This window comes from Lipotes vexillifer, unplaced genomic scaffold, assembly GCF_000442215.2.
Source record: "Lipotes vexillifer unplaced genomic scaffold, Lipotes_vexillifer_v1.1 scaffold1261, whole genome shotgun sequence".
NCBI lineage: Eukaryota > Metazoa > Chordata > Mammalia > Artiodactyla > Lipotidae > Lipotes > Lipotes vexillifer.
Window position 1 is genome coordinate 684049 of NW_006796548.1, and position 13184 is coordinate 697232.

Genomic DNA, 13184 nt, shown 5'->3' on the forward strand with positions numbered 1-13184 from the left:
TTCGGAAATTCAAGTCTAAGAACTGCCACTTTGCAGTTGTATAACCATAGGCTAATCACTTTATCCGTACAGCCTCAGTATAATACTTCAGTAAAAAGGGAGTGGTAATACTCTACCTATTTTACAGGATTATTGAAGATAAGTAATACGTGTGGAAATATTTTATAGGAACATATGTGTTTAGAAATCTGTCTTTATTTTCTGTCAGTTCAATTTTGTGGGGAAGATCCTTGGACCACAAGGGAATACAATCAAAAGACTGCAAGAAGAGACTGGTGCAAAGATTTCTGTGTTGGGAAAGGGCTCAATGAGAGACAAGGCCAAGGTAAGCTCACATTAATGAGGCAAGAAGACACCCTAATGCCTTCCAGTAGCCCAGAGTCCAGTATAGATTCCTTATGGAAGTTAGCACTTGCATATGTACAGAATGTGATTCTCTTAAATTTGCATTGGATGTAAGAGATTATAGACCAGTTAATTCACTTCTTTGGCAATGCTGGAAGAACCTAGGTGTGCCCTGGTAATTGTTTTCTTTCTGACTTTGACTGCATAGTAATGGAAACAGCAGTAGCAACTTTGGCATTAGTAAGCTTATCTATGAAAACTTGGAAGGGGAGCTGGATGTACTGAAACTTACTGAGACTAAAGACACTAAAATGTGAGTAGCACATTCCCTTTACAGTAATGTGGAAAAATGAGAGCACTAGTGTTGTGAGTACAGGTGAGTCTGAGGATTAGTTGGCTGGTTTGTTTTATAGCCAGCTGGAATGTGAGGCCCTCTAAAAGAAGATATTACAAAAGGAACCATGAGTAACCCTAACAACAGAACCTAATGCTTTTTTTTTTTTTTTCCATGCCATAGCCCCATACTCTTTATGCTCTTTGTGAGTGTGGAGAAACTTACCACCGAAACAGAACAGTCTTAGCCTTCTAGGGCCTCTTACTGTTGTGGCCTCTCCCGTTGCGGAGCACAGACTCCGGACGTGCAGGCTCAGCGGCCATGGCTCACGGGCCCAGCCGCTCCACGGCATTTGGGATCTTCCCGGACCGGGGCATGAACCCATGTCCCCTACATCGGCAGGTGGACTGTCAACCACCGTGCCACCAGGGAAGCCCCAGACCTCCTTTTATGCAGCCTAATTGACAAACATGTTTTCTCAGACCCTCTTTTGTCCACTCACATTTCTCACTAGATGAATACAGTTAGGGCTGAGGTATGTTATTCTAGCTAATGAGATTTACATGAGATTTTCTTCTCTCTGTCCTGACTTTTTCCTTCCCTAGAACTTCCCAGACCATATAAGCAGATAAGAAGAGCTGGTGATTAAGAGTTCTACCAGGGATTTAAAAGCAAATGCTTGGCAATAAATGAGTGAATGGATGAATGCTTGGCAAACAGCTGTTATCTGAATGGAAACTGGAAATAAGTTTGTCTCTTGTATACCTTCTAATAAGAGCTCCAGTGAATACATCAGTGATTCAAAACAGAAGAGCAGCAGACTAATTGCAGGTTTAGCAGACTGTGTAAATTACTATTCTCCAGAGTTTGTTTTGCTTTTTTCTTACACTTTTTTTTTTAGGTGTTGGGGTCATTTCTCGATGTCTCTTTGGCCTAGAGGTAAAGGTGTCATTTTCTCCCTAGTCCAAGTGATGCGATGTTTTTGTGCATCTTTCCACAGGAGGAAGAGCTGCGCAAAGGTGGAGACCCCAAATATGCCCACTTGAATATGGATCTGCATGTCTTCATTGAAGTTTTTGGACCCCCGTGTGAGGCTTATGCTCTTATGGCCCATGCTATGGAGGAAGTTAAGAAGTTTCTAGTACCAGTAAGGAAATCTATATCCTGTATCTTTTGAGCAAGAGAAAACTGGGATCTTGTGCTTATTGCTAAGGCAGGGTTTCTTATCCAGGGTCTCTGCATAACCTGAAATTATATACCAAATTCTTCATTTATGTTCATTTTTCTGAGGTGATCCATTACTTGTATCTGGTTTTCAAACCACTGTGCCCCAAGGCCACTCTCCCACTCCATGTCTAATGTGGTTTTAGTTGTATACCGGTATCTTTTGTCAATATTTTGGATCCACAGTGTGTCTGGCATTTTAACATCTGGTTAACAGAGATTTAACAGGATCTTCACTAAATTGTGTATTTTGATGCTAGAGTGGAACCAGAAGGTTATGATAGGAAAATGACTAAGGTGGTCATAATCCCCTGCACTTAGGGGGATTTTATTCTAGACTCTAGAGAGTCTAGATGATAACAGCAAGAAGCCTCTAGCCTCCAGTGTTAATGGATTGAATTCCGACCTGAGTGCATTCAGGGCTTTCTCTCCTGGAGGAGTTTACTCACGTAGAGTTGATTTGAAAGAGGCATGATGGTTGTAGGCTTAACCGTTGATAATATTAAACAGATCGGTGTACAGCTCCTTTCAGAATGTAACTAAGGCCTTGGAAGAATTGGGACAGACCAGGTTACCTGTCTTGCTTATTATTACCTGGTCAGAGATTTCATTCTTTAAGTAGAAAATGATGAATTTTTGCCATTTGGCAAGAACTGTTAGTTTTCAGAGTTACTCTGAAAACTACTTACTGTTGAATATTTAATAACCAAGTATGAATCTGGAACCTTAAGAAGCATTTGGAGTACTATTCAGCTAGAATTGAGTAAGCATCATAGTTTCATTACTAAGAGGAGGTGATATATAGTTCCTGGTTTTCTTGTATATGTAAAATGAGGGAGTTGGAACTGTATCAGAGCATGTGAGAATTGGTCGAGCAAAAATTTATAGGGCATGTGTACCTATAATGCTGAGCTCCAAGGATTCCAACACTGTCTTAAATGTCTCAGCAGCTGCTTTGCTTCTAAGTATCTCGTCATCATTAGAGTGTTCAACATGAAACAGCCAATTTAAAATATCCTAGGAAAAACTCAGAGCTCGTAAATTTTCCCTTGAGGATATGCTTTTTACTCTTTGAGGTATATGTTGAAGCATCCTGAGCCATCCGTTTTCTGAAGGACTGCAGGGGAATGCCCATCTCCTCTTTATCATTAGTCTCAGCATATTTCTCAAAAGGGCTAGGCTTATAAGGCTTCCATGTAAGTGGATCTTCAAAAGAGAAACCTGCCAGGAAGATCGAGGTTTCCTCAGTGTTGCTGTGGCAGTTAGAGGAATATGAGCAAATGGCCCATCATTGGTCCCTTGATTCTCCAATGTGAATCTCAAGCAGCAGAAATGTGTACGGTAGGAGGAGGTGAAGAGTTGGTGGGGGGGGGCATCTCTGTGGTGACTAGAATCTTCTAAAAGCTGTATATACCTGGGATATATAAAAATGCATGAAGTTAAGACTGATGAGTCTCTTCAGGAAGTATGTGAAAAGATTTGCAAATGGCATTTGGCTCAATTCTTCCCCCTTGTGAAGAAAAAAAGTGAGCCTGTTTTTGCATCCATGACCAGAGCCCTCCGTTTTCCCCTTAGAACCTGGTACAGTAGGAAGAGCACTGGACTGGGAGCTTTATCTGCATCATCTTGGACAAGTTATTATATCACTTTTCTGAGCCTCAGGTTCCTTGTTCATCCCAAACATTTGTTAAGTATCTGGTAGGTGCCTAATACTGTGCTTGGGTCTGAAGTTATAAAAATGGCTCTTGAAGAGGTCACAGCCTAGTGAGAAAGACATACAAACAATTCTAAAATGATGTGGTAAGTGCTTAGAGAAAATTACATGGTGCTGTGGGAAAAGAGGAGGGAGTGAAGGGTTGGCATCAAGAGAAAGTTTTTCAAAAGAGGTGAGGTAATATTTTAGATTAAATCTTGTAAGAGTTAGAGTCCCTCAGGTGGACAAAAAAAGGCAATAACGTAGTCTGATGATTCAAAGCCTAGATTTTGGAGACAGGTAATTCTGAATTTACATGTAGAATCTGCCACTTACTAGCTCTGTGTCCTTAGACTGATTGCTTTTATACTTCCCGAATCTGTTTTCCCAAATGTAAAATGGGAAGATCTGCCTATATCGGGGTTAATTTGAAGATTAAACTGAATACCCTATGTAAAGTTTATTATATGGTACCCAGCCATAGAACTTATTTAATGGTAGTGGCTTTTATTATTCTAGAAAGAGGAAACTATTTGCAAGAATGGATGTGTAAGAGTATGCCATGTTCTGAACTGCAAGTTGTTCAGCATGGCTTGAAAGGAGGTTATACATGGAGAGAGGATGGAAGTGATCTGGAGAGCTAGGCAGGGACCACATCATGAAGAACTTCATCTCAATAATGAGAGGTCTACCATCAAGACTTTCCTCAAAGAGGTGACAGGTAGAGTGCCATTTGACTTCAGAGAATGAATGACCTGAGACTTCATCTGGGCTTTCAAAGTTGTTCTTAGCATCCAAGGCTCGTATGGACTACATGACTTCTCAGCAGAACGTAGAGAATAACACTCCTTCTCATTATCTTTTATCCACAGGATATGATGGATGATATCTGCCAGGAGCAGTTCCTAGAGCTCTCCTACTTGAATGGAGTACCAGAGCCCTCTCGCGGACGTGGGGTGCCGGTGAGAGGCCGGGGAGCTGCGCCTCCTCCTCCACCTGTTCCCAGGTATAAATAATGGAGACAACTAGAAATGGGATGTGAATTTGACTGCTGGTACCATCTCTGTTTTACTGGTGCTCTTATCTCCAGCTTAGAAAGGGTCTCAGGATTTGTATGTTGCATCAGGAGTGGAGTTCTAAGGAGTTCCCTGGTGGTCTAGTGGTTAGGATTTGGCGCTTTCACTGCTGTGGTCCAGGTTCAATACTTGGTTGAGAAACTGAGATCCTGCAAGCCCCATGGCACGGCCAAAAAAAAAAAGAGTGGAGTTCTAGATCTGCGTCACTTTGACTATAATCAGGTACAGCAGTCCTGAAGCTTTAGGACTTCAGGACTAAAGCTTTTTTAAAAAGCTTTTTTAACTTTTGGACAGTTTTAGCATTTTTAAATGGTCTTTGACTTTAGAATTTTACCTTTGCTGATTGACCTTTATGGACTGTTCAGACTCTCCAAGGCAGACGCTCCACTAATGAGACATTAACAGGTCCACCATGGGACCTGGGGAGCCTTACAATATGGATCCTTTACCCACCTACACATTCCTCTGTGTTGTTTTGTTTTGGCTGCGCTGAGTGGCTTGTGGGATCTTAGTTCCCTGACCAGGGATTGAACCCTTGCCACGGCAGTGAAATCGCCAAGTACTAACCACTGGACCACCAGGGAACTCCCCATTCCTCTGTGTTTTGATAATAGTCTATTTAAGGTATTGTAAAATCTCTTATCTAGCTCCAGAATTTGCAAACAAATCTGAACATGAAAGTAGCCTATTTATAAAACTCTCCATTTAAAATAAACTTTCTTTTTTGCAGGGGCCGAGGTGTTGGACCACCTCGGGGGGCTTTAGTGCGTGGTACACCAGTGAGAGGAGCCATCACCAGAGGTGCCACTGTGACTCGAGGAGTGCCACCCCCACCTACTGTGAGGGGTGCTCCAGCACCAAGAGCACGGACAGCAGGCATCCAGAGAATACCTTTGCCTCCACCACCTGCACCAGAAACTTATGAAGAATATGTAAGACATTCTGACAATGCCATTTCCTAATACCTAACAGGTTGCCAAAGGAAGTTGAATGACAGGGCCTTGGCCCTTGATGTAGGTGGCAGGGACTGCCTGTAAGATTTGGAATCTGCCCTCTTCTCTTGCAGTGAATGTTAAACTATGAGAAGAGTTTTCCATTTTTAAGCATGGTTTACTGTATGTATGTAGATTAAACAGGAAATAAGCTGTCCCTTGATGTTTAGCGTGTTACTAAAGGAACTCACACTACTACTGCTGATGATGCTGAAGTTCAAAAGAAACATTGTTTCTTTTTTTTTTCTTTAGTCCTTTCTTTCTTGACTATTCCACAACAGGTGTTAACATTTTGGAGGGAAATTCCATGTTCTGTTAATCCAGAAGCCCGCCATACTCCCATGGGATATAATTACCTTACCTACTTTCCGTGATTCTGACTTTCTGTTTCATTTTATTTGTTCTAGGGATATGATGATACATATGCAGAACAGAGTTATGAAGGCTACGAAGGCTATTACAGCCAAAGCCAAGGGTGAGTCAGGCAGTAGAAGTGCTGTTTCATGTCCTTGGGATGGATAAGAGGGAGTTGGAAGAACTGAGAGATTTAGGCAGCACAAATCTAAGGAGCAGGGTGGCTCACCTCTCTTGAGGGTGTCTCGTCTGCTTTTGACGTCTGTAAGGCACACACTTGGATCTGCAAATTTGGATAACTGTGAATCTTAAATTATAGTGTAGAATCTGGGGTTAGCAGATGAAAAATTCCTGAGCTGTGACTACATGGAAACAAAGGGAAGAGGCCTTAAAATTATTTTGATTTATTATTAAAAAATGTCACAGCCACATTAAAGTTGCATAAAAGTTTAAAAGGATACTAGAATCCCACTGTTGTAAGTCAGGTTCTTTTCTGCTCTTTTTTTAAAAAACATTTTTAGTGTATGTGTATATATATATCTTAACTGTGATTGAAAAGGTCTCATAATTCTACAATGGGGACAGAACAGTTCTTTTCATGTTTCTTTAATCTCTTCCAGTTAGCCCTGTGAATACATGTGTATGTACACTGTGGTTAAGATTGAGCTTTTGGATTGAGCTTTTTCACTTAAATTGTTGCTATTCATTTTCCTTTGCTATAGTTGTCACAGTTTTTAAATGAGTACCTAGTGTGTACATGCTTTGGAAATATTTTGTGGTTTGGAGATGGGGTAAAATGAGCATCTTTTTGTTTTATACCCACAATAAAATGACTGAAATATGGAAGTATTAGGGAGAAAGGTAAAACTGAAACCTGGTTACTGTATAGCTCTAACACTCTGTCTTTGGCTTTCAGGGACTCAGAATATTATGACTATGGACATGGGGAGGTTCAAGATTCTTATGAAGCATATGGTATGTCTTTATTTCTGTGGTGGGACAAAATGTGCAAGTAAGTGCCCTGGAGAATGCTGGTGACCGGATTATTGGGGGTCAGTCATGCATCTAAGGAGAAACCTCTAATAGAAGGCCAATATGTCGATAGATGTGGCAATAGGAGTCCTGCTCTTAAATTGTGTGGTGTGCGGTAGAAAGAAGGACTTACTGAAATGAGATAGGTGTGCTATTACTCTTGGACGACTAAGCAGATGTCCTAAACTAGGGCTCAGGTCTAGGTTGGCCTGGTTGGAGCAGCAGGCTTTTCAGCTGATGTTGATTCTTTTTGTACTTTAGGCTGGGAGATGGCTAGGCCTGGGTTATGTTGCTGGGCCTTTGCTGCTGATACCTAGGCCACGGCGGTGGATAATAAGAATTTAATCATATCCAATTCTTCTGCCCCACCTCATTTTTAAAAACAATTTTGGATCTCATCATGAAGAATCTCAGTGTAGAGGAAATGCCAGCTGAAAGAAACCTAAACAGCAAGAGCAGGTTGGGGGCAGGAATAGTGTCCGTTAGATTAGAAACTGGGGGCTGAAGCCAATTCAGGGCAGTACTGGCACCAAGCTCCTTACTGTCTTGGAGACATCTCAGTTCAGTCCTGTAATCCTAAGAGAGCTATATAGATGCTGGAATGGCAGCAGGACCAAACTGCCTTTCCTGAGGCTTGGTTGAAAACACATTGCTCAAGAGTATCCTCAAGAGCCAGTTATGGCCCTATATTAATGGGTCCCAGAGGGAGTACCATGTGGCAGTAGATGCAGAGAGAGCAGCCTTTTAAATGTGAGGTGTTTCCAGCATACCCAAGGGAAGTCCAGAGACTTTGGCAAGGGGGTCAGCAGTTGACCGTTTAAGTTACTAGCTGACAGTCTCCCTTACCCCTAACTGAAAAGAGAGAGCCTCTTAGGGTTCCCACAGACAGACTCCTCAGCTCCTCAGCACATTATGTAGTAACCAGTCAGCTGCTTGCCCAGAGAAACAGTTTTTACCAGTTCTAGCTAAATGGTACTGGACAGTTGCCATCCATAACACTGCACTGCTCTCTGCTCATATGCCACTATTTAGAAGGGTGGTATGATTGCTCCAGGGTATTTCCCTTCATCCGTGAGGCAGCACAATGGGGCCTCTGTATGTGTTTGACTAAATTACATTTCTGTTTTGCTGGAGAAAAGACTGCACTGAAATAGGCAGGCTGCTCCTTGTTCTCCTGGTATGATGTTGCCACCGTTAATCTGTTCTGATTTCTGCCTTTTTAAGCAGAGTTAGAAAAATAAACTGTCTTGTTGGTACCCAGAAGCCACTTGGAAAGTGGTGGACATATCTATTTTACTAGAGGTATAATCAGGCTTAGATAGCATAGGGCTTTGTGCAACATCCATAAAGGAGTTTTAGACCTATATTAATGGAAGCAGATGTTTGTGAATGCAAGGAGCTAGAGAAATAACAGGCCTGGGTAACATCTGGGAGTGAGTGGGAAGAATAAGCTTATAAATCATAAGAGATCAGCTCTAGTAAGTGATCATCTCTCCTATAGGCTTTTCCCTGTCACAAAGGAAAACCATTTGAGGATGTCAGTCATGCTGTCTGGCTTCTCTGGACTATTGGCACAAAAAAGTAGATAATGAATTCTCCTAATGAGTGCTGTTAACACATTTGATTGTACTTCCCACTGCCAGAACAGTGAACCAGCTCTGCTGGTGGAGGGCTCTTGAAACGTGGCCATTGCTTGCTCTTCCCAGGGAGCCAGAGGATATTTCTGCACAGGGAAATCAGACTTGCTGTTGTATGGAAAGGGAGCTACCTGCTGCTTCCAATCTGAAAGACTTCCAGAAATTGTCACCTAACCTGAGGCTCTGTGCCAAATTGCTTTGGAAACAGGAAAGAGCATTGCAGATCCACTGAGGTCGATTTCCTCATTGTCCCAAGCAAGGTGTTGGGTTTATTCAGGTTTGGGGGCTGGAGTATAGATTATGTTGCCTATGGACAGCTTCTTTCCTGGACATCACTCCAAGTTCTTCCTGAACTGTTTCCTCTGTCTGTCCACTCAAAACTGTCTTACAGTTGGAAAATTGCCTAAGCTGCTTAGGAGGGCCAAGCAGAGTAAAAAGTAAGGACTACCCAGGAGGTGGCAAGACATTGGAAGTAAAGCAGTGTTTTTGGTGACCAGGTGACCTACGCCTGCCCATCTGGAAATGCCATTGGCACATGGGTTATAAACTGTTCTTGCTTTTTCCCCACAGGCCAAGATGACTGGAATGGGACCAGGCCGTCGCTGAAGGCCCCTCCAGCTAGGCCGGTGAAGGGAGCATACAGAGAGCACCCATATGGACGTTATTAAAAACAAACATGAGGGGAAAATATCAGTTATGAGCAAAGTTGTTACTGATTTCTTGTATCTCCCAGGATTCCTGTTGCTTTACCCACAACAGACAAGTAATTGTCTAAGTGTTTTTCTTCGTGGTCCCCTTCTTCTCCCCCACCTTACTCCATTCTTAACTCTGCATTCTGGCTTCTGTATGTAGTATTTTAAAATGAGTTAAAATAGATTTAGGAATATCGAATTAATTTTTTAAGTGTGTAGATGCTTTTTTTCTTTGTTGTTTAAATATAAACAGAAATGTACCTTTTCTAATAAAACAGAAGTTGAGTAAAAAAAAAAAAACCACAAACCTGTCAGTTTCAAAAGTGACATTGCTTGCTTAAAGGTTCTGAAGTTAAGGCTTGTTAACTTTCTCTTAGTTTTGACTTGAGGCATCCCGTAAAGTTGTAGTTGCAGAATCCCAAACTAGGCTACATTTCAAAATTCAGGGCTGTTTAAGATTTAAAATCACAAACGTTAACGGCAGTAGGTGCCACCATGTAAAAGTGAGCTCAGACGTCTCTAAAAACGTTTCCTTTAAAAGCACATGGCGGTTGAATCTTAAGGTTAAATTTTAATATGAAAGATCCTCATGAATTAAATAGTTGATGCAATTTTTAACGTTAATTGATTTAAAAACAACAACAACAAAATTAGGTTCGTAAAACTGACTTTTTCATTATGTGGGTTTTGAAATCTAGCCCCAGACATACAGTGTTGAGAGATACTTAGTGGGAAGTAGGTTTCGAAGAGGTTGATTTGGGGAGAGGGGCTGGCCACTTGAATTTGATGCAGAGCTTTTTAGTCACGAACAACCTTTCAGTAATAGTACTAATAATTAACATTTCAGTATTTTAAAAGGCAAAGTATTTTGTCCATCTGAGATTCTACACTCCATTAAAAGCTCACTTGGACACTGGGGCCAAAAGCTGATGATTTTCTTAAGTTGACGGTTGTCAATATTGAACTGTTACCAAGGTAGTTAGTCAAGTATGTCTCAACACTAGCATGATATAAAAAGGGACACTGCAGCTGAATGAAAAAGGAATCAAAATCCACTTTGTACATAAGTTAAAGTCCTAATTGGATTTGTACCGTCCTCCCATTTTGTTCTTGGAAGATTAAATGCTACATGTGTAAGTCTGCCTAAATAGGTAGCTTAAACTTATGTCAAAATGTCTGCAGCAGTTTGTCAATAAAGTTTAGTCCTTTTTTAATCAAAGTAAATGTGATGAATTGTCATTTTTTTTGGGTGGACAATAAAATAGTTTTCTCTTTCAAATAAACTTAAATTAACTCTAAAGTTAATGGGCTTGTTAAAAGTTGGAGACATTCTTAAAAGTGGTGGGGGGGGATTTTATTTTAAGTTTACCAAAAAAAAGTTTATGAGTTGTTAAGTTTTAGTTTAAAAATAACCAAAGCTTTTTCACCCCCTGGAAGTTGTTGAAAGCAGTTTTATCCAGTCTTTATCACAAGCTCTAATTTTTGGAGAGAAAAATCCAACTAAGTTGAAACTTGGATTGGTTTCCATACATAGGCCTCAGTACTTAAAGTTCCAGGCATCCTAGTTTGCACCTTCTGTAGAGCCTGTAGGTGGCCCTAAGAGTGACACCAAATAATCTCTGTGAACTTGGAGAGGGATAGCACTTGCCTTTAGATAATGACAATTCAGCAAACCCTGGGTGCCCTTAAGGGTTTCCCTTCCAATCCCAGAAATGCTGTTAATAAATCAGCTGGGCTGGGGCAGGATCTGGCATGATAGCCTGGCTCTGAACCTCCCTCCTGAGAGACCAAGAGAGGAAATGATGGAATTGGTTGACCCTGTTTCCACTCCTCTACATTAATTCTCAGGGTTCTCATGCCTTCCCTAAGGGAGCCACCTAAACTGCTCGGGGGTGAAAAATCCTCTTGTATGAAGTGCCAAGCTGCCTGCAGCAGTGCATGATGGACATTTTTTTTCTTTTTAAAACACACCAACAAAAAAATGTATTTGTAGATTGTGATAAAGTGTAAATAACTGAATTTTCAACCGTGGTTTGAAGTCAGCTTTCAGGGCATTATGTCTTGTTTTGATGAAAAGAGATCACTCTATACCCCCCTTTTTAAAGGAAAATTATCGCAAGAGAATCAGGATGTGTAAAGCTAACATGCATCGCAAAAAACCAAAGGTAACCTAAATGTCTGATTTTAATAGCACATATTTCTCTTTTACATAAACTGTGACAGCAACTTGCATAAACAATTCTTTAGCTGTTAATTTTAATGTTAAAACTTTGCAAAACTTGTTTAATAAAAATAGCTGTAAAAAGAAAAACCATATGCTGCCGCATAAATTAGCCATAACTCTTAATAATCCTGCCCATCACAAGTGAACTGTAATGTAACCTGGGCACAAAGTCTGACATCTTAAATGACACATTGTAAAATTTCAATGACTGTAGTTTAGACCTGCTGCTCCCCAAAGTAAAGCTTTCTGCTCAGCTATTTTAAAATGTATAAGGATGTGAGCCCCTATAGGTCCCCATATTGATATTCACAATGAAATGTTAGTTAAAATTTCTTTAAAGTTGCATGTTTCTCTCCTGTAATGTGTAAACTGCATGCAGGATCTCTATCTTTTATTTTGTATGTCTTTAGAACTCCCTCTTTAAAAGACTTATCTCTTACTTCTCCATTTTCAGGTGATTGAAAACTCCTGAGGCATTTCTTGGAGTAGAATGGGTAGTGAAGACCCATGTCAGGTATGTTAAGGTGGCTTTCTATTAAGGATATTGGACTTTTATCCTAACTAAAACAGTTTTGCCAGGTGGTAGCCTGGGAGGTAATCAATGGGCAAATCTTGCTTGTATGTACTTTGTACCATATTTACAACATGACCATGCTTTTACGTTGGTTTACAGCCCATATTGAATTTACTCTTAGTGACCAGACTGTCAGCTTACATCTTTTGACTCCCACTCTATTTTGTCAGTAACCTGATAAGGTGGTGTTTCATTTGGAGTTCATTGGTTATAAGCAACAAAGTGACTGGCTCATGTAAATGAAAGGGAATTTATTGGAAGGATATTAGGGGTCCACAGATTTAATGTGAAGGCTGGAAAATCTTGCTTGGGAACCAGAGTGACTACAGCGAACTGGGACAGCAGTGGTAGACCACAGGAGTGGTTCTAAAGCTGGGATTAGCTCCTTGGACACTGTTGCTGGAATAAGTACACTCTTAGCCATGTTTGGTTTCAAGGTTCAAGTTCTAGCAAGGCAAAGTGTCAGACTGGATTAGCTTGAGTCACATGCCCATACTTTACCAGTATGCAGTAAGAAAATAATTCCTCAAAAGGAAGTCAGGGTGTTATTAGGAAAGAAATAGATACTGAGCAACCAAACGACAGTTATTCAGTAATAACTGTATTTTACAGAAGTAACTGAGACTTAATGAGGGTAAGTGACTTCCCAGGATTACATAATTAGTGTGGGTGGTAATCAAGCCCAAGTTCATGTGTTGCCAGAACCTAACATCTTACCTCGCATACTATACCACTTTTAATCTAAGGAAGGGGTATTTCTCACACAGAAGAGACCCCTGGTTAGAGACATTGTGGTGTAGTAGAAAGGACATGGAACCTGAGAAACCTGGAGTTGAATCTATGAGCTATCTTTTGTTTGGTGACCTAAAACACATAACTTATTTCCACATCTGAGAAGGAAGACAGTGATAATGTACACTTCACAGTGGTTGGCAAACTGAAGGAGTTCAAATATATATAAGGCCAACCAATTCCGTGCCCTATACATAGTAAATATTAGTGTTCTT

The 13184-nt window shown here is 40.8% G+C and overlaps 1 protein-coding gene across 2 annotated transcripts in view; it reads left to right on the forward strand.

Annotated features, from left to right (window-relative positions):
• KHDRBS1 (KH RNA binding domain containing, signal transduction associated 1) overlaps nt 1–10603 on the forward strand; it is a 25059-nt gene extending 14456 nt beyond the window's left edge. The window contains exons 3-9 of one of the 2 annotated variants that reach the window (XM_007468659.1): nt 209–325; nt 1680–1826; nt 4469–4602; nt 5403–5604; nt 6072–6139; nt 6935–6993; nt 9258–10603. In XM_007468659.1, the coding sequence (XP_007468721.1) occupies nt 209–325; nt 1680–1826; nt 4469–4602; nt 5403–5604; nt 6072–6139; nt 6935–6993; nt 9258–9355 (825 nt within the window). In that variant the 3' untranslated portion in view covers nt 9356–10603. The remainder of the gene's footprint in view (nt 1–208; nt 326–1679; nt 1827–4468; nt 4603–5402; nt 5605–6071; nt 6140–6934; nt 6994–9257) is intronic. The other variant, XM_007468660.1, reaches the window with a different exon arrangement.
• The last annotated feature ends 2581 nt before the right edge of the window (nt 10604–13184 follow it).